Source organism: Carassius carassius, chromosome 34 (assembly GCF_963082965.1).
Source record: "Carassius carassius chromosome 34, fCarCar2.1, whole genome shotgun sequence".
Taxonomy (NCBI): Eukaryota; Metazoa; Chordata; class Actinopteri; order Cypriniformes; family Cyprinidae; genus Carassius; species Carassius carassius.
The window spans coordinates 2,355,846-2,377,980 of record NC_081788.1 but is presented as its reverse complement, the minus strand read 5'-3'; the positions used below and the strand labels follow the sequence as shown (position 1 = coordinate 2,377,980).

The 22,135-nt window shown below is 37.0% G+C and overlaps 1 protein-coding gene across 1 annotated transcript; it reads right to left on the bottom strand.

Annotated features, from left to right (window-relative positions):
• Positions 1-3,815: 3,815 nt before the first annotated feature.
• On the bottom strand, positions 3,816-18,197 carry LOC132115315 (cytosolic sulfotransferase 2-like). The gene is made up of 8 exons (XM_059523712.1): positions 17,965-18,197; positions 16,739-16,877; positions 16,439-16,567; positions 5,768-5,874; positions 5,030-5,156; positions 4,706-4,803; positions 4,449-4,623; positions 3,816-4,365 (listed from the first exon to the last, which is right to left on the bottom strand). Exons 1-8 carry the CDS (start codon positions 17,986-17,988, stop codon positions 4,256-4,258), a joined length of 909 nt encoding a protein of 302 aa, XP_059379695.1. The 5' UTR covers positions 17,989-18,197; the 3' UTR covers positions 3,816-4,255.
• Positions 18,198-22,135: the final 3,938 nt, after the last annotated feature.

Genomic DNA, 22,135 nt, shown 5'->3' with positions numbered 1-22,135 from the left:
GCTGAAATGCAGGGCTTTATGCCAGACCACATGTGACCATATAGTCATGGGAATGCACACAAACAGGTAGATCCAAACGCAGTGTTTATTAGGGTAATCCAGAATCTTTAATCCAGCCAGGCAAAGGTCAAAATCCAGGTAAGCAGTCCAAAACAATAAACACAAACATAAGCCAGGGAACACAACATAACAGGGTGACATTAAACAAGGACTCTATAACAATGACAGAAACAAACAGGGTATATATAGGCAGGTGCAAACAATGTGAGTGGTAACAGCTGTGTGCAATGAACAGTGATGAGTCCAGAACAAAGGCTAGTGGGATACGCAGTTCCTGAAGTGAGGTGACGATATGGGGAAGTGAGACCTCTAGTGGACACCCAGGGATACACGAACCAGGCACTGTGACACATATGCAACCTCAGATGAGTTTGTAAACTTGCATGTGCCTTGGTGGAAGAGTGAAATAAAATCTCACTGCTCAACTTTTTGTCCAGACCCTTGTCATTTCTAGGCTGGACTTTTGCTACTATTGGACTACTTTGGCAACCCAGAGTTTCACTGGCATTCATTTATTTATGGGGGAGCTACAAACACGATACCTTAAGTGTCCCACATTAGGCAGTGTCCCTCTTTAGGGCAATTCACCTAAATGTAATTTGTGACTTGATTTTGATATTGACCCCTGCCCTGTTCAGGTGCTCTTTATTATCTTTTATTATCAGTTCATCAAATGTGTGTGAAATTTCATGTCACTTTTGTTGAATCTTTTTATTGTTATTCAAGTATTTACACACAATAACAAACTTGATGGAAAGTGGGAGGAAATGTATTTATTTAATTATTGCTGTGTTTAGATGTACATGTGCTAAAATATGTTACAATGAATGTGTGAATATGTGTTCACCTTTATGGAAACCCATGAATTAACTCATGCAAGAGAGATTAATTACATGTTTCAATAAAGCTATTACATATTATATTTATGTATCAATATATAGCCATACATGGACCAGGCATATATTGCAGTATTTGAAAAAAAATATGTAAGCACTTCAGGGTGTTTTAATACCATTCTTTATTCATACCAAAACCATTGATTGGAAGCACTTCTTCCCTCCTTTTCTAGCAATCAGTTTGCTCTTATAATCTATTTAGAATGATAGTGATTTTAACTGACTAGTACTCATTCACACTGTCAAATGTGCTGCTGATATGATTAGTCAATTAATGTTACCTGGTTATTTTGTGTCAGGATAAAAAATCTGGATAATAATAATATACAAAAACACAAAATGTCACTGCCAAAAAAGGTGGCCATGACTGTACTAAGGTTTAGTCATTCTTGAAAATTCAAAACATATTTTTGGTCTTAGTTTCACTGAAGCCATTAAGACACTAAAGTTATCCATTGAAAAGTGGAGAGGTCTTCTGTTTTCTTAAATTGGTCAATGCTATTAAAATTGGTCTCTCTGCCTCATTTTGTCTTTCTTTTTCAGAAGCTGACAATATATTAGCTTCATTCTTTTTCAAACAGCTAGATTATTTTGCCATTTATTAGGGAATATAGAGCACATCGAATCTCTAAGGTCCACACACAGAAGCCTAAGGGGATGACTGGTCTAGCACTTCCAGTTTTTCTTTTCTAAATTATTACTGGCCTGCTAATGCCAGGGCTATGATGTTCAGGTAAGTTATTTTTACTGTGGAGCTCACTTTGGTAAATGATTTTTATAAAGATGGTAAATTTGCCACTTTTGACCAGATACAAAACATCTTTCCCAATCTCATTTTTTTCCTGATACTTCTAATACATAAAACATTCTTTACCTGATTTTCAGGATTTACCTCAGGAACATTGTACTATGTATAACCTTTTGAGTCAACCACCTATGGCCGAGGATTTGGTGACATGGTTTGTTTTGCACTGTCCTCAGATCATCAGATTATCTTAAAGCAGCATGACATCGGAAAATGATATCAGAGTTAGTATCCCGAAGTATATTTGGAAAGAGGGATTGAAGAGAATTCATATCTACTCAATGCAAGATTACTTCTAAACTTATAAAGCTTAAAGTGTTACTTGGGTTACTTTATATTCATAAACAGAACTTACCCTTCAGTTTGCCCTTTATCTGACAGATGTGAGAGTTCAGAAGGGCCTAATGCTGACACTTTTTGGTTTTACAGTAGGTATCTGAATTTTGGATGAAAGTATTTCTTTGAAAATTTGATGATCTACTCTTATCACCTGATCGTGGGTGTTTTTCTCTATTAGTTTTATTGGATCTTAGTGCTGCGTTTGACACAATTGACCACAACATTCTTTTGCATAGACTTGAACACTTTGTTGGGATTAATGGAAGTGCATTAGCATGGTTTAAATCGTACTTATATGACCGCCATCAGTTCGTAGCAGTGAATGAAGATGTATCATATCAATCACAAGTGCAGTATGGAGTACCTCAAGGTTCAGTACTAGGGCCGCTACTCTTCACGCTTTATATGTTACCCTTGGGAGATATCATCAGGAAACATGGTGTTAGCTTTCACTGTTATGCTGATGATACTCATCTCTATATTTCTTCACGGCCCGGTGAAACACACCAATTTTAAAAACTAATGGAATGCATAGTCGATATAAAAAACTGGATGACAAGTAATTTCTTACTGCTAAATCCTGAAAAAAACAGAGGTGTTAATTATAGGACCTAAAAACTCTGCTTGTAATAACCTAGAACACTGTCTTAGACTTGATGGTTGCTCTGTCAATTCTTCGTCATCACTTAGGAACCTAGGTGTGCTATTTGTTCGCAATCTTTCCTTAGAAAGCCACGTTTCTAGCATTTGTAAAACTGCATTTTTCCATCTCAAAAATATATCTAAATTAAGGCCTATGCTCTCAATGTCAAATGCAGAAATGTTAATCCATGCATTTATGACCTCAAGGTTAGATTATTGTAATGCTTTATTGGATGGTTGTTCTGCACGCTTAGTAAACAAACTACAGCTAGTCCAAAATGCAGCAGCAAGAGTTCATGTTTAGTTGGGGTCACTTCATCTACAGCGATATCGTTGACTTGATTGCAAATAAATGCACAGACACTATTTAAACTGAACAGAGAAGACATCACTGAATTCAATGATGAACTGCCTTTAACTGTCATTTTGCATTATTGACACATTGTTTTTCAAATGAATGTTTTTCAGTTGCTTTGACGCAATGTATTTTGTTTAAAGCGCTATATAAATAAAGGTGACTTGACTTGACTTGAATAAAATAGTAATAATTATAATAATAATAAAACAACAGGCTTTTGTGTCTTATCAACAGGGATAAATAACATTTTAACCCAAAAGGTTAATTATAAGTATGAACAATACAAATCTTAGCTGTCAGACCAACACTCATCTAGCACATGTTTGGTGAGAACGTAAATAGACGATAGTAAGATATTATTCTCTTGGCTAGATAATATCCTAATATCCAAACATGTTTGGAGTTAAGGATAATATCCTAATATTCACATTTTCTAGTGCCAAATTTGATCAGAAATGTCCATTTTCCATTTTAAGGACTCTCTGCTATGTTAGGTGTTATGTTGGCAGTGAGGGTAGCAGTGGAATTAGCCTGGGATGGATTCAAATTCCAGGCCTGAATTACTGTCTTACGACCAGATTTACTAAACGGGAAATTAGCAAGTGACCGCATTTCCAAAACAATTGTTGGAAATTTCTGAGGGTGATTAAATGAAAATACACAAATTAATGAACACAAACGCAACCTCTCATTTACATATCAACCAATTCAGCCATTTCAAATGCAAAACATTTAAGACATACTTTTTTGGGGTGTTAAATAATGGTGCAAATACCAGTAATTTGACAAGGGCAAATGTTAGTAAATCTCGTTGCATGATTAATTTTAATAATCTCCTCCCATAAATTTTGCGTCTGAAATGGAAATTCCAACAAATGCATATTCAATAAAGTCAGGCACAAAAATAACTGTGTCCACATAATTTCAGAGCTTATTCTTCACTGTACATCTTTAGTAAATCCTGATGGTACTATTTTAACCCCAAAAGACTGTTTGCACTGGCGCAAGCTGTTAGTAAACCTGGCCCTTAGTCTGCCACTGGTTAAAAAACTTCTGAGGTTATTCTATGTCTGTCCTGAAAGTTGTACACATCACTAACAATCAATTTCTAATAATCAATATCACTAACAATCAAAAAGATCTAGAACTCAAATATTAAATCTCAGTGCGAAACTTGAGAGTGGTATTCATCTTCTGTTTGTAGACCTCATCAAACTGTTCATTTTGTGCCACAGTGAAGTGACATTTCCAGTCTCCAACTTTACCTTTTGGAACACAAACAAAAAGAAGATAAAATCCAAGTGAAAGGGCAGAAGAATGACATTACATAATTTAGTGGTTTATTAACCTTTTCGCATGAAGGGTGAGATCTTGAAGTCCATGAAAGGGATTGTTTCATGGTTGATCATCTTGTTCTGTTTCATAATGTCAAACTGAACCACTTTTGTAATTTTTTCCCTCTCTTCAACTGAAGTGGACAAACTCAAGAATGAGCACAAACGTTCCACCTCACGTCCAGTGTCCTGGAAAAGACAAAGAAAAATACACACTTTAGACACATGTAACATTGATTTCTAAGATTGTCACTTCATGAATTTAACTTACTTCAACCAAATCCTCATAGAACAAGTACAGTAGGTTAGAATATGTCTGTTTTTTCTCCCACCATCCACTGACATGGTCAAACCAAGGACCAAACACATCTGATGAGAAATTATTAACGTTAAAACAGTGCCTCCAATGATAAAGTTATTTATTAATAATGTAGGGATTGTATATTAGAAATTTACACACACACACACACACACACACACACACACACATATATATATATATATATATATATATATATATATATATATATGTGTGTGTGTGTGTGTGTGTGTGTGTGTGTGTGTGTGTGTGTGTGTGTGTGTGTGTTTAACTTACTTTTTCCTTTCATAAATTTCTCTAAGAAGTGGTTCCAGTCCCCTGGTTCAGGCTGTACCATGTTCATTCGATCAAAATGAAAGTAGGAAACGGCATTGTCTTTTGCATTACGTGCTACATACACAATCTGGAATGAGTGAAAAAAAAATAAAATAAAATAAATAAATAAATAAATATATATATATATATATATATATATATATATATATATATATATATATATATATATATATATTATGGCATAATACAGGACATGTTTTGTCTTAATCAGAGAGTTATAATTTCATAACATTTGTTTCATTAAATCTGCAGTGTTTAATTTCTACTACCAGTTCCACACCTAACTCCAAACATGTCTATTTTCAATAAAATTTCCCAAACTTGTCCCCATCTGCTATTTGTAGATTACAAGGGTAGTGTTTATTGTACTTTTTTTTTAACGTATTATTATTTATTTTATTTTTTTACTTTTTACACTTATTTACACATATTTAATTTTTTTTTTTAAAGAAATCAAGTTACAAATTAGTTACTTATAGTCATCTTTGCACATAAATCTTTGATAGAATAAAGTTAGGAAATTATTAGGAACCTATAGACATAAACTATTTCAAAAGCTCACCTTTAAAGTACAAATGAGAAAATGATGAAGGTAATATACAGTCAGACCTAGGCAGATTGAATTACATATCAGCTAGCAGTCACATCATACAATCAAAAGAATCCCCAGTACTTTACCCTTGAGTTCTGATCCCAGAAGGACTTGGGTACTAACTGAACAGGTAAATGAGTTTTGATGAGACGAGGAGTGGTGGTCAGACTATCTGCCATTTCTGTGCCTGTAACTGATAAAAAGATGTTGTTCTATTTGAAGTGTCATTGCTATCATTGTGGCTATTCCAAAACCCAGTTATTGACTTCTAATTTACAAAGCACAAGTCAACAATGTAGGAGTAGATAATTCTGTGAAATATTTTAAAGAATTTGTAATTATATTGTTATATAAAAAAGTCATTTTTAAGTTCAGCCTGAAATAGTTTTGTAGGACCAAAGTCAATTTCCAAAACATTGATGGTTGATTGTCACAAAAAATTAACAAAAAATGTCATTTTGATGCTATCTGTGGCATGACTGATCACTGTAGCCTCCTCAATTCAAGTGGCAAGTGACCTAATCATGTCTTCTTTACTTCTACTTTACTTCTGCACAAAATAAACATGAATGAACACCAGAAGGTATGTTAAAAGAAACAGTACAACTTACTGCAATGTATCATGTCTCATATACTGTAAACACTCATTTAAACAAGGAAAGACTTCATTTTGTAAACACCGCTGTTAAAAAAAAAAGGATGATCCCTTGTGTTTTCCTTTTTTATCCAACGGGACTTACAAATACAGATGTTCCGATACCCTTTTTCTCTTCCCGATACCGATTCCGATATCTGGGCTCAGGGTATCGGCCGATACTGAGTACTGATCCGATAACTGGGTGTGTATCTGTATACACAGCTGTAGTTTATACTACTAGCCCTGTGTAAATTGCTAGAATTATTTTTATGGTGTGCTTCAGACGTATCCCTTAATAAAACATGAATAAATACATGGTGAACTACTGTATTTATTACAGTATTATTATTATCTGACATCAATTTGACAGTAATATTATTTATTTTCTTAAGCGAAAAAGAACTTCAAATGCAGCCAAAAATCTAACATGCAAACAAAAAAAGGTATTTTAGTTTTACAATATAATTGTATAAAAAACTGCAACAAATAAGTCTAGGAATATAAAAAATTATATATTAATCAGATAATCTCTTTACAACAAAACAAGTAAAAAAACAAGCAACCGTCTAGGCATAATTATTATTATTAATAGAGACGTATTATTATTATTACATTTTTGAGTGTCTGTGCTTATGATATGACAGTTTTCTCAAATGAAACGGTAAATTCACATGAAGTGACGGTTCATGCGTTCGTGTCCTCATATAGTGACACACGGCAGAGGCTACAAAACAGCAAGCTCCCGCGCATCTGTGCCGATCACCCACAGAGATGTAGAATTTGCAGGAGTAATATTTAAATAGTATTTTGCAGTTTAATATTCACAGTCACTAGTATGTATTCGGCTACAGTCTGGAGCCCTGCGCTTAGACTAACACAGAAGCGACTGAATGCAGCTGCGGGTACCGAATATACTCGAGAGTGGGTAACTTACTACCGGTTCTACAGAGACGCTGGTATCACATTTTTTAATTTTCAGCACCGACTTGGTAGTGAAGTGCCAGTACTTGTGGCATCCCTAGTCGCCGTTTTACTGTCTGGTTGGTCCAGTCTGAAATACTGCTAAACAGCGGACATACTGCTAACACGTTTTCATTTCTTCTTCGCTGCTCTAAACAGGGGTTGCTTGTGGCAACATAGCACAACTTCCTGTGTTTGCAATGCATTCTGAGCAGCGAAGAAGAACCATGCAGCGGTTAAGCAAAGCTAGCGGTCATAACTAGGTATTATTTAAGAAAATGGTATCGGATCGGTATATGGGTTCATGTATTCGCCGATGCCAGAATTAGTTGTGGTATTGGTGATATTTCTGAAACTAGTTTCGGAATCGGAACAACTCTGCTTACAAATGAGGAAAATGGAAGCAATCAAAATCAACAAGAGAGCAATGACATGCAAGTGATATAACAAGTCTCAGTTAGCTTAACGGAGATCATGTAGCAAGGGTTTTTTAAATAATATAATAATAAGAAAATAGATAGAATACAAAAAGATTAGAAAGCTAGTGTTAGGTTTTTTTCTTTTTTTTTTTCTTTTTTTTTTGTTCCTAAAGAAAACAAGCAGTTAGTAAATGAATAGAGTGCAAGTCTAAAACCAGACAGCAAGCAGTTTCGGCCCAGAACCGGCCCACATCTGGCCAACGTGAAATCCATGCGGGCCAAATGTGGGCCAGATCTGGGCCGAAACTGCTTGCTGTCTGGGATAAGGGACATGTTTTTTTTTAGTGCTAAAGTTAGATGGACAAATAAAGATTGAAGAAATGTGTTTTTAGCTGATTCTTGTTGAAATTCTGATTGCTTCTTCTTTTTTATTTCTTTCTTTCTAGGTTTTTTTTTTGACAAGCACCAGTAGTTTTGGTAAATGTATATGCCCCAAACTTTGATAATGCTCTTTTTGATCAAAATTTGTTGTCAAAAACCCAGCACTGAACAAACACATATTTTGATATGGTCTGCTATTTGATCGCAATCTTTCCTTAGAAAGCCACGTTTCTAGCATTTGTAAAACTGCATTTTTCCATCTCAAAAATATATCTAAATTACGGCCTATGCTCTCAATGTCAAATGCAGAAATGTTAATACATGCATTTATGACCTCAAGGTTAGATTATTGTAATGCTTTATTGGGTGGTTGTTCTGCACGCTTAGTAAACAAACTACAGCTAGTCCAAAATGCAGCAGCAAGAGTTCTTACTAGAACCAGGAAGTATGACCATATTAGCCCGGTCCTGTCAACACTGCACTGGCTCCCTATCAAACATCGTGTAGATTTTAAAATATTGCTTATTACTTACAAAGCCCTGAATGGTTTAGCACCTCAGTATTTGAATGAGCTCCTTTTACATTATAACCATCTACATCCGCTACGTTCTCAAAATTCAGGCATTTTGATAATACCTAGAATATCAAAATCAACTGCAGGCGGCAGATCCTTTTCCTATTTGGCGCCCAAACTCTGGAATAACCTACCTAACATTGTTCGGGAGGCAGACACACTCTTGCAGTTTAAATCTAGATTAAAGACCCATCTCTTTAACCTGGCATACACATTACATACTAATATGCTTTTAATATCCAAATCCGTTAAAGGATTTTTAGGCTGCATTAATTAGGTAAAACGGAACCAGGAACACTTCCCATCATCAGAAGAATGGCATCTATGCTAATATTTGTCTGTTTCTCTCTTATTCCGAGGTCACCGTAGCCACCAGATCCAGTCTGTATCCAGATCAGAGGGTCACTGCAGTCACCCGGATCCAGTACGTATCCAGACCAGATGGTGGATCAGAACCTAGAAAGGACCTCTACATCCCTGAAAGACAGCGGAGACCAGGACAACTAGAGCCCCAAATACAGATCCCCTGTAAAGACCTTGTCTCAGACGACCACCAGGAAAAGACCACAAGAAACAGATGCTTCTTCTGCACAATCTGACTTTGCTGCGGTCTGGAATTGAACTACTGGTTTCGTCTGGTCAGAGGAGAACTGGCCCCCCAACTGAGCCTGGTTTCTCCCAAGGTTTTTTTCTCCATTCTGTCACCGATGGAGTTTCGGTTCCTTGCCGCCGTCGCTTCTGGCTTGCTTAGTTGGGGTCACTTCATCTACAGCGATATCATTGACTTGATTGCAAATAAATGCACAGACACTATCTAAACTGAACAGAGATGACATCACTGAATTCAATGATGAACTGCCTTTAACTTTCATTTTGCATTATTGACACACTGTTTTCCTAATGAATGTTGTCCAGTTGCTTTGACGCAATGTATTTTGTTTAAAGCACTATATAAATAAAGGTGACTTGACTTGACTTGATATTTGGGGGAGATCTAAACTGTGTTATTGATCCAGATTTGGATAAATCAAGTACTGTTGTGAAAGCTCCCTCTGCCATGTCAAAGATTTATTCTGAGTTCATGGTGCAGAATGGTTACACTGACCCATGAAGACACTTTTAATCCCAATTTTCAAGATTTAGATTACCAATATGCTCACAGCCTTTTAAATATGGAAGCATATGGGTAGCGATATTCAATTTGCAATGTAATATGCAAAATGACAATGCAAAATGTAAAATGGCAATGCATTTCTGTATTTACATTTACATTTTCCAATACATTTGTGCAACGTTTGGTGCAAAATGAAAATGAAATTAAATAATTTTCATTTGGCATTTCATACACCAGTTTTAATATGCAAAATTAATACTAATTTTAACGCTTTATAAGTTGCAAAATTAAAATGAAAATGTATTACAGAAATGATTAGATATGTATAACATGTTCAAGCAAAAACTGTGGCAAAATTATAATTTAAATGCTATTTTTCTTAAATGCATTAACAGTCACAGTCAAGACACTTACGATTGCATTTTCATTCAGTGTCCCGCAATGAATGTAGCAAAATCCAATGTGCACATTGAAAATGCATTCCGAGCCAATCAAGTCTCCGCCCCCTCGTGCCATGTCAATCACTGCGTGAACAAGGCGGGGCTTGCAGAAGGTCAAGAGACTCAAATCTCAACAGAAGAGGATTCAAGTGAGAGAACATGGACAAGACCGTTGGTCCGTGTACGTTTTGATCATTTCAGTTTATGGCTTCAATATTTCATTCGCACCTGTGGGCAGGGTTGAAACGCTGCTTTCATCTGATTGGTCGAATCGCTCCACCTTCAACTCGGTCTTTTCATTCTTTCAGGCAGAATAAGAGTCAGTGCGAGTGAAGCACTGTAATGTCTGAAACTACACTCACTGTTAATTAGCATAATATTTGAATCAGATGAAGCTGGCCACATAATTCATGCTGCTGCGACTTGCAAGAGACCCTGTTAAATTATTTCTAGGTTATAGTATTGTATAAATATTGTCCCACTGATAAAAATAGTGCAAATAGTTCTGTCTCCTTGGATAACAGTGAAGTGGAAATAAATATAGTTACATTTATGAAATAAAATTAAATAGGATTTTTTTGGGAAGGTAAGTCTGGCCAGTTATACAGCAACACGAGTCAGACGAGTCTGAAGATCTGAGCTGAATTTGGTGAAACATTAAAGTTCTAGTCTGTGTCAATTACTCTCATAATAAATAATAATAATAATGTTACCCGTATTTTTCGGTATAAGTTGCATCAGTCCAAAAATACGTCATGATGAGGAAAAAAACATATAAGTCGCATTTATTCAGAGCCAAGAGAAAACATTACCGTCTACAGTCGCGAGAGGGCACTCTGGGGTAGGCTACAGGAGCACTGAGCAGCGTAGAGCTAATTTTACTATTTTTATTTCAGAAATTTAACAATATTAATTTTTACAATTATTTATTAATGTCACACACACTTACCTAGGGCCTTATGACTTAAAAGATGAGAGTGGTAAATGTTACAGACATGGAACTGTTCAGTCTATTATTGATTTTTATTTCCACTTCACTTTTTTCCAAAGAGACAGAACTATTTGCACTGTATTTATCAGTGGGACAATATTCATACAATACTACAACCTAGAAATAATTTGTAGGTCTCAGCAGCACGAATTATGTGCCCAGCTACATCTGATTCAAATATTATGCTAATTAACAGTGAGCGGTGGTTTCAGACATTACAGTGTCACACTCGCACGACTCTTATTCTGCCTGAAAGAATGAAAAGACCGAGCTGAAGGTGGAGCGATTCGACCAATCAGATGAAAGCAGCGTTTCAGCCCCGCCTACCAGTGCGAATGAAATATTAAAGCCATAAACTGAAATGATCAAAACGTACACGGACCAACGGTCTTGTCCATGTTCTCTCACTTGAATCCTCTTCTTGAGATTTAAGTCTCAGACCTTCTGCAAGCCCTGCCTTGTTCACGCAGTGATTGACATGGCAGGAGGGGGCGGACACGTGATCGGCTCGGAATGCATTTTTAATGTGCACATTGAATTTTGCTACATTCATTGCGGGACATTGAATGAAAATGCAATCGTAAGTGTCTTGACTGTGAGTGTTAATGCGTTTAAGAAAAATAGCATTTAAATGATAATTTTGCCACAGTTTTTGCTTGAACATGTTATACATATCAAATCATTTCTATAATACATTTTCATTTAAACTTTGCAACTTATAAAGCGTTAAAATTAGTTTTCATTTTACATACTAAAACTGGTGTATGAAATGGCAAATGAAAATTATGTAATTTCATTTTCATTTTGCACCAAACGTTGCACAAATGTATTGGAAAATGAAAATGTAAATACAGAAATGCATTGTCATTTTACATATTGCATTGTCATTTTGCATATTACATTCCAAATTGAATATCGCTACCCATATGCTTCCATATACAACCCGAATTCCGGAAAAGTTGGGACGTTTTTTAAATTTGAATAAAATGAAAACTAAAAGACTTTCAAATCACATGAGCCAATATTTTATTCACAATAGAACATAGATAACATAGCAAATGTTTAAACTGAGAAAGTTTACAATTTTATGCACAAAATGAGCTCATTTCAATTTTGATTTCTGCTACATGTCTCAAAATAGTTGGGACGGGGCATGTTTACCATGGTGTAGCATCTCCTTTTCTTTTCAAAACAGTTTGAAGACGTCTGGGCATTGAGGCTATGAGTTGCTGGAGTTTTGCTGTTGGAATTTGGTCCCATTCTTGCCTTATATAGATTTCCAGCTGCTGAAGAGTTCGTGGTCGTCTTTGACATATTTTTTGTTTAATGATGCGCCAAATGTTCTCTATAGGTGAAAGATCTGGACTGCAGGCAGGCCAGGTTAGCACCCGGACTCTTCTACGACGAAGCCATGCTGTTGTTATAACTGCAGTATGTGGTTTTGCATTGTCCTGCTGAAATAAACAAGGCCTTCCCTGAAATAGACGTTGTTTGGAGGGAAGCATATGTTGCTCTAAAACCTTTATATACCTTTCAGCATTCACAGAGCCTTCCAAAACATGCAAGCTGCCCATACCGTATGCACTTATGCACCCCCATACCATCAGAGATGCTGGCTTTTGAACTGAACGCTGATAACATGCTGGAAGGTCTCCCTCCTCTTTAGCCCGGAGGACACGGCGTCCGTGATTTCCAACAAGAATGTCAAATTTGGACTCGTCTGACCATAAAACACTATTCCACTTTGAAATAGTCCATTTTAAATGAGCCTTGGGCCACAGGACATGACGGCGCTTCTGGACCATGTTCACATATGGCTTCCTTTTTGCATGATAGAGCTTTAGTTGGCATCTGCTGATGGCACGGCGGATTGTGTTTACCGACAGTGGTTTCTGAAAGTATTCCTGGGCCCATTTAGTAATGTCATTGACACAATCATGCCGATGAGTGATGCAGTGTCGTCTGAGAGCCCGAAGACCACGGGCATCCAATAAAGGTCTCCGGCCTTGTCCCTTACGCACAGAGATTTCTCCAGTTTCTCTGAATCTTTTGATGATGTTATGCACTGTAGATGATGAGATTTGCAAAGCCTTTGCAATTTGACGTTGAGGAACATTGTTTTTAAAGTTTTCCACAATTTTTTTACGCAGTCTTTCACAGATTGGAGAGCCTCTGCCCATCTTTACTTCTGAGAGACTCTGCTTCTCTAAGACAAAGCTTTTATAGCTAATCATGTTACAGACCTGATATCAATTAACTTAATTAATCACTAGATGTTCTCCCAGCTGAATCTTTTCAAAACTGCTTGCTTTTTTAGCCATTTGTTGCCCCCGTGCCAACTTTTTTGAGACCTGTAGCAGGCATTAAATTTTAAATGAGCTAATTAAGTGGATAAAAGTGTAAAATTTCTCAGTTTAAACATTTGCTACGTTATCTATGTTCTATTGTGAATAAAATATTGGCTCATGTGATTTGAAATTCCTTTAGTTTTCATTTTATTAAAATTTAAAAAACGTCCCAACTTTTCCGGAATTCGCGTTGTATAAACGAAGGCTTAATTTTCAGGCAGAATTCAATCTGTTGTCCACAGGTGAGGCAGAGAAACTTTTGTTACACAAGTGTGGAAAATCCTGGCCCAACAGCTTCACGAGCAAGCAGCTTTGTGCTTTATTACTCTAATTGTGCAGCTCGATGGTGCATTAACCTCAGATACTGTGGAGATTAATTTGACTTTTAAACACTTTTACTATCTTCTGTATAAAACTGAAGCTTCTGATCATTCAGAAGAAATGAAACAATTTTTTAGGCTTTTAATTTTTAATTTTTTAACTTTTAGTGTCTGAACTTGATGGACCCATTGTCTTAGAGGATATTATTGAGTCAATTAATTTGTTACAATCTACTGGTACTTTCTGCTCCACTCTTACATCTTGTTTAGACACTATTTGCCCCTTATCTTCCAGGCCATTCTGTAACACCCCTTCTGCCCCTTGGTTATCTGATGTTCTACGCGAACACCGTTCTAAGCTTAGAGCTGCTGAAAGGGTGTGGCGCAAATCCAAAAATACTACTGAACTTAATGTGTATCAGTCACTCCTATCTGCCTTCTATGCTAATGTCTCCACTGCTAAAATGACATACTACCATAACAAAATTAACAATTCGTCTAACTCTTGCATGTTTTTTAAAACATTTTCCTCACTTTGTTGTCCTCCCCCTCCTGCTTCATCTCTAATAGCTGACGACTTTGCCACATTTTTCATTAATAAAATTAAACACATCAGTGCACAATTTTCCACACCACAATCAGTCAAGCTCATATCACCAGCAAACATACACTCATTTACATCCTTCTCTTCACTCTCTGAGGCAGAAGTCTCAAAACTCATCCTTTCTAATCACCCTACTACTTGCCCGCTTGATCCTATTCCATCTCATCTCCTTCAAGCCATTTCTCCTGCAGTTGTACCTGCACTCACTCACATCATCAACACATCCCTCCACACTGGTGTTTTTCCCTCATCATTTAGACAGGCTAGTATAACTCCACTACTTAAGAAACCCACCCTCAACCCATCTCTTTTAGAGAACTACAGACCAGTTGCCCTTCTTCCTTTCATTGCAAAAATACTTGAACGAGGTGTGTTCAACCAAGTCTCTACATTTCTCACACACAACAACCTCCTTGACAGCAACCAATCTGGCTTCAGAAGTGGACATTCAACTGAGACTGCCTTGCTCTCAGTTGTTGAAGCTCTAAGACTGGCAAGAGCGGAATCCAAATCATCAGTACTTATCCTGCTTGATCTGTCCGCTGCTTTTGACATGGTTAACCACCAGATCCTCCTATCAACCCTACTGGCAAAAGGCATCTCAGGAACCACACTTCAAAGGTTTGAGACTTACCTATCAGATAGGTCTTTTAAAGTATCTTGGAGAGGTGAGGTGTCAAAGTCACAACATCTAACTACTGGGGTGCCTCAGGGCTCAGTTCTTGGACCACTTCTCTTCTCTGTCTACATGGCATCATTAGGTTCTGTCATTCAGAAACATGGCTTTTCATACCACTGCTATGCTGATGACACTCAGCTCCTACCTCTCATTCCGTCGTTTCATCACAATTTCACCATCAAGTTAGGCACATCAACCATAACTCATTCAAAAACAGCTAGAAGCCTTGGAGTTATGATTGATGATCAGCTGACTTTCTCAGATCACATTGCTAAAACTGTCCGATCCTGCAGATTTGCTTTATTCAACATCAAGAAGATCAAGCCCTTTCTTTCGGAACATGCTGAACAACTCCTTGTTCATGCTCTTGTTCTGTCCAGGCTGGACTATTGCAATGCCCTCTTGGCAGGTCTTCCACCCAGTTCTATCAAACCTTTACAATTAATCCAGAACGCAACGGCAAGATTAATTTTTAATGAGCCAAAAAGAATACACGTCACACCTCTGTTAATCAATTTGCACTGGCTTCCAATAGCTGCTCGCATAAAATGCAAGGCATTGATGTTTGCCTATAAAACTACCACTGGCTCTGCACCCATTTACCTAAATGTGTTACTTCAGACTTATGTGCCCTCTAGAGGCTTGCGTTCTGCAAGTGAATGTCGCTTGATTGTGCCATCCCAAAGAAGCACAAAGTCACTTTTATGGACTTTTAAATTAAATGTTCTCTCCTGGTGGAATGACCTCCCCAACTCAATCCAAGCAGCTGAGTCCTTAGCCATCTTCAAGAATCGGCTTAAAACCCATCTCTTCCTTCTTTATTTGACCCTCTAACTTTAACACTCACTATTCTAATTCTATTCGTAAAAAAAATCTATCTACCTTTCTAATCTTTTTGTATTCTATTTTCTTTTCATTTATTATGCAATTGTGTGTGTGTGTGTGTAAAGACCTCTAACACTAGCTTGCTCTATTCTTTTTTTTTATTCTATCTGTTTTCTTTTTATTTATTATATTATTTAAAAGCCCATGCTACATGTACTGTGTTAACCTAACTGAGACTTGTTATAGCACTTATATATCATTGCTCTTTTTGTTGTTTTTGATGGCTTCCAAAGTCCTCATTTGTAAGTCGCTTTGGATAAAAACGTCTGCTAAATGAATAAATGTAAATGTAAATGTAACAATCTAAGAAATCTCCTGTCCCAAATCCTTGGATCTAGGTAAAAAAACAAACAAACAAACAAAAAAAATATATATATAAAACTAACTAAACTGTAAGTCCCTTACCCATTGAAAACTCTTGAAAGCATGACTCTAGGAATGGGATTCTCATATTGAGAGGCTGGGAAGTCTGACACTCTGGATCATCATTACTGAAATACAGAAGGTCCAGGATATAGGAAACCCATGTTGTACCTAGCAAAGTGATGGAAAGCGAGTTTTTAAAACAAATGTTTTAAAGGTCATTTTGGAAAGAAAATACATGGACCTGTTTTATAGTGTTATCTATTGAAACAATAAGAAATTTAATAGCGTTATTGTGCTGGCTAAAATGATTTAAACAAAAACTTAATGAAGCAGTCTCACCTGCTTTGGGATATGTGGCGATTAGTATGTCATCAGGTCTTGACTGAAAATTTTTCACTTTTTCCCAGTTGTCAGTGAAAAAGGTAGTCATAGAAATACCCTCAAAATCAAACATCTCTGGCCGACAAGGATGTTTTTCCTGCAGTATAGAAAAGTTTCAGTTTGCAGTTGCACCGAATAATCATTAAAGAATTATCATTGGCCATAAACAGAATGTCAAAGCCTGTTAACAAGCAAGATATCACATACATGTGCATTGCCAGTCAAAATATTATTAAAATAAGTATTGATTCAATTTTCCTTTTTGATCTATTCATTTAAGGATTACAAATCATACTTAATAGAATGCATATATAATGTTGAATACTAAGAGTATTACTAATAAGAGTATTACTCTGAAACGTCATGATAATAAGAGAAATTTGCATCTACTTAAGGTATAGTCTTCTAACGCATTCTCATCCCAAGGCGTCATATACTGACCCTCTTGACATTTCGTCAACATCCTACGCATATGGCACCCTCTAGCGTCAATATGAGACACAGATTATGGGTTAAGGTTAGGGTCAGGGTTAGACCGCTAGGAGGCGCCTTCTGGCCCATTTTTATCTGCTTCTAATATTGACGCTAGAGGGTGCCATGTGCGTAGGATGTTGACGAAATGTCAAAAGGGTCAGTATATGACGCCTCGGGATGAGAACGGTCTGAGTCTTCTGTATGTTCTATACAATGCAATAGCAAATGTATATCAAGCACTCATAATTATTTATTTGTATGTTTTATTTTTTATATGTATATTAATTCACATTTTTAACTTATCTCTTTCCTAAGTGTTCACAAATTTAATATCCAAAGGCTGGAATACACCACACGACTTTTAAAATCTGAATATATTTTAAAACACTTGGCATCATACACTCTCTGACTCAATAAATGGGGATCACACTAAAAGATGTTTAAGTTGTTCCAAACACAGCAAACTCAAGCAGAAACACATGCCTTGTTGCTAGAGGCATGGCAAATGAAATCTATGTGTTTTAAAATCAGCTAACAATATCAAACATGACTGATTTCCTCCAACTGGTTGGAATCAAAGTCTAAAGTTAAAAAACAGCAACTAGTGTTGCTGACTGTAAATTGGGGTAGAAATATGAGCAAACGTCAAATAGTTTATTCTAGTCTTCATTCATTTCTTAAACTATAATAAAAGAGAATTAGTTACTTACTGAAGCCATGTCAGGGATTTCCATAATGGTGAAACGTTTTTAAATTTCTTTCTAAAACCCTTTTTTTAACACTGTCTTCTGATTCTACTATGCTCAAAGGTTTCTACCAGTGCTCTTGTGCTCTACAAATGCATTTAGGATTCCATGCTATTAAGTGTTGTCATAGTTATCAAGCCACAGTGTATACCACTGCTTTTCTCTGTGCTTTGCACTCAGCCTTAAATATGTTACGAAAGTTCAAACAACCCTCCCCACAGTAAAGAAATGTTACAGAGGGAAAAAAAGAGTAAAAGTCCACGCCTTCTTTAGCATTTCAGAAAAGATCTCAACATTGCCTTAAACCCTGTTTTTCATTTTGTTGAGTAATTTCCCCTTGTTAAGAGGGTAATATTTCACATTAACTAGCATTTGTATTATTTTTGTTAAACTGCATAAACTGGCTGCATGTACTTTGCCCTTACTGAGGTGAAATATCCTTGAATACTGTGTTAACAATTTACAGCAGACAGAGTCATTCCTAGAATTATGTGACTTTTGGACATCATAAAATGTTGGAAAGCACTTTTTAAAATAAGTTTTTGTAATCATGACAGAGAGTGCAAATTTCTCTCTCTCTCTCGCTCTCGCTCGCACCCATCTCTGGTGAAATATCCATGGGTGTAGCGTTGTCATCAGGCATCGCCGGTAGGGTCTCTGTGTTGCTGTAGCAGCAGGTCAGTGGAGAATCTTGAGACATGGTGGAGCTGTAGTAGCAAATAGGTGAACAACCTTGAGACATTGTGGAGCTGAATGTTGTGAGCATTCCGTTCTTTAATGGTTGTAGTATTTAATGGTTGTAGTATGGGGGCGGAGAAAAGAGGGGGTCTCTGGTCTTGGGAACGCCCTGTTCTGGGTGGAATAATTTCACCTTTACAGACGTGTAACCATCAAACATGTCACACCTTCAAAACATCAGGTCGATAATTTAAAAAATATTGTCGATTATACTGTACAAGTACCTTTCCACTGAAATAAGAATCTCACATCATAGTGCATGTAATGCTCAGACTCGGCGATAGGCCATACACACTCTTGGAGCTTTGTCTTGTCATTGCAGCAAAGAATATAAGCTCCATCATCAGGCATTTTTTTTTACTACGATCTCCAACCGCACGAAACCTTGTGTCAGGAATCACACCACCCCACTCTGCTATGTACAATGTAGCGTCATCACAGTCATTCAAATCTCTCCAAATGTGATTGTAGAATAAACACCAGTCCTTAGCTGGAAAAAGTAGAAAGCCACATTTGGATGTAAAATTTTCTTCAACATCCCCTGTGTAGAGTTTCACAGTCCGCATTACTTTGTCAAACACAAATCATCCCACACGGCCATCAGACATAGAGAAATCATGTTTCACTACATCCACATCTTCATTAAGAAACTTGATCAAGTTAGCTCCTTGTCTTTTCCTTTGTGCAAAAGTCAACTCTTCTCTCATTTCAGCAGGTCCTTTAGTTGGTGAAATAGGCATTATCTTTCTGACTGTTTTAGGGGTTTTGGGAGTCACGGAAGTCGTTGTAACAGGATAAAGAATGTCTTCTGTGTCTTAACCACTATATCCTGAACCTTATTTAAAACATAACCCAGAAAGCTTGAAGGACCACCCTAGATTGCTCTAAATTCATAGCACATGGTAAATCACGATGGCTGAATTATATCCTGATCGCAAAATGGCCGCTGCCATTAAACATCAAGGAACAGGATGCCAGAGGTTCTCAATTCGACACCTCGGTTCACAAAACATCAAATAAAAAAGGAACAGGAACTAGACATCAGACATGTCAGTTTGAGGGCAGGGGTCATCAATCTATCAATTATGACAGGTTGTCCCCCATATTTTCTTCTTATGCTTTTTGTATCAGACATTCAGCCAATGGTCCATAGAGCCACATACAATATGTATACTTTGTAGAGTAGCCTCTTACAAGGTAAGTGTAATATTAAAGATATTTAAATTTTTCATTGAATGACTCCTTATTTATTATTACAATATTTCGAAAATAAACAAATAACTGCTGTAAAACTATTTCTCAAAGTTAGTTTATGGTTCCTAATGTATTAACCAATGTTAACAAACTGAAATTTAAATAGTGAAAAGTAGTACGAATTATATTTAGGTTTAGCTTTCACTTGTGCTAACTTTATGAGAGCAGTGTTCAGTCCTGCTCAAGGTAGGTTATGTTCTGAAGTTTAGCTCCACATTTGCCTGAAGTAATCTTAAAACTTTGATAAGGTGTGTTTAATTAGGATTATACCTAACCTCTGAATGATAGTGCCCCTCCAGGAGCAGGACTGGACTGGACACCCTTGTTGTGACCAAGTGGTTAGAGAGTTTGACTCCTAAGGTTGTGGGTTCGAATCTCAGGTTGGAAATACTACAACTGAGGTGCCCTTGAGCAAGGCACCGAACCCCCAACTGCTTACTGGGCGCTGCCGCATAAATGGCTGCCCACTGCTTCAGGTGTGTTTGTGTGTGTGTGTGTGTGTGTGTGTGTTCACTGCTGTGTGTGTGCTGTGGATGGGTTAAATGCAGAGCACAAATTCTGAGTATGGGTCACCATACTTGGCTGCATGTCACTTCACTATGAAGTAATTTTTGTTGAGCAGGAGTCTTTAACCCTCAAGCTGGGTCAAGGACCCCTTGGTAGATAGAGAGACAAAGTATTGTAACATGATGTATAATACTGAGTGTTGCATTGTAGGTGTAGCCCAGTGCTTCTCACATCATTCCTGGAGGCCCCTACTGAGATGATGTGCTGAATCAAGTGTGTTAGATGTAGACGTTCAAAATGTGCACTGTAGGGGGCCTCCAGGAAAGGTTTAGCATGCATTGCTCTAAGTTCATATTAACTCGAGTAGGCTTAACTAGTTTGCCCTATAGTACATTTTTGTTAAGAACCTTACAATGAAAATCCATAAATAATATAGTCATGGGCCAAACATGTACCATTATAGTCAATGTGTGATAATATATGAGTTAAATATGTTACCAGAATTGCAAGGTTAAATGAACCTAGCATGCATTTTGTTGTATATTTGCTTAGCGGTCTGGTTATAATTTACCCAGAGTTCACACACTGGGAAATCTTATTTTCCTTTATTTTCTTGTTTGACACTGTAAAGCTGCTTTGACACTAGGTATTGTCAAGTCAAGTCACCTTTACTTATATAGCGCTTTAAACAAAATACATTGCGTCAAAGCAACTGAACAACATTCATTAGGAAAACAGTGTGTCAATAATGCAAAATGATAAAGGCAGTTCATCATTGAATTCAGTGATGTCATCTCTGTTCAGTTAAATAGTGTCTGTGCATTTATTTGCAATCAAGTCAACGATATCGCTGTAGATGAAGTGTCTGGATCTGTAGCTGGGGCTCTAGTTGTCCTGGTCTCCACTGTCTTTCAGGGCAGTAGAGGTTCTTTCTAGGTGCTGATCCACCATCTGGTCTGGATACGTACTGGATCCGGGTGACTGCAGTGACCCTCTGATCTGGATACAGACTGGATCTGGTGGCTATGGTGACCTCGGAATAAGAGAGAAACAGACAAATATTAGCGTAGATGCCATTCTTCTAATGATGTAGCAAGTACATAGGGTGTTATGGGAAGTGTTCCCGGTTCCGGTTTACATAATTAATGCAGCCTAAAAATCCTTTAACGGATTTGGATATTAAAAGCATATTAGTATGTTATGTGTAAGCCAGGTTAAAGAGATGGGTCTTTAATCTAGATTTAGATTATTGTATTATGCATTATACAAAATAAGGTGATTAAAGAATAAATCTAACTTTTTTACATTAAGGATAGTTCACGAGTACATAAATAAAGATTATGCATATTTGGTGTGCTGTCCGAGGAGAGAGCTCCGAGCCCGGCAAGACTCCCGAGCCCGGGGCACGATGAAAACGATGAGACATGTTTAGTCTTGTAACACATTGTACCAACAGACAATGTTTATAGCAGTAACATTAATTTGCAGCTATGTGCTATTCACTTTCACACTGTTTCTAAAGATATTTAGTTTGCATGTTTTTCATATTACAGTCCAAAATAGACGGCAGAAAATGTACTCACAATTGCTGTCCTGTGGAAAACACAAGGGCAGTTGCATTTTAGATAAATTCTGA

What these genes read in the sequence shown, in the direction of transcription:
- LOC132115315 (XM_059523712.1), bottom strand. Translation starts at nt 17,988, where the DNA reads ATGGAAATCCCTGACATGGCTTCA. An exon ending in AAATCCCTGACATGGCTTCA is followed by an intron (nt 16,878 to 17,964) that starts GTAAGTAACTAA and finishes TCTATACTGCAG; the next exon opens with GAAAAACATCCTTGTCGGCC. An exon ending in CGCCACATATCCCAAAGCAG is followed by an intron (nt 16,568 to 16,738) that starts GTGAGACTGCTT and finishes TCACTTTGCTAG; the next exon opens with GTACAACATGGGTTTCCTAT.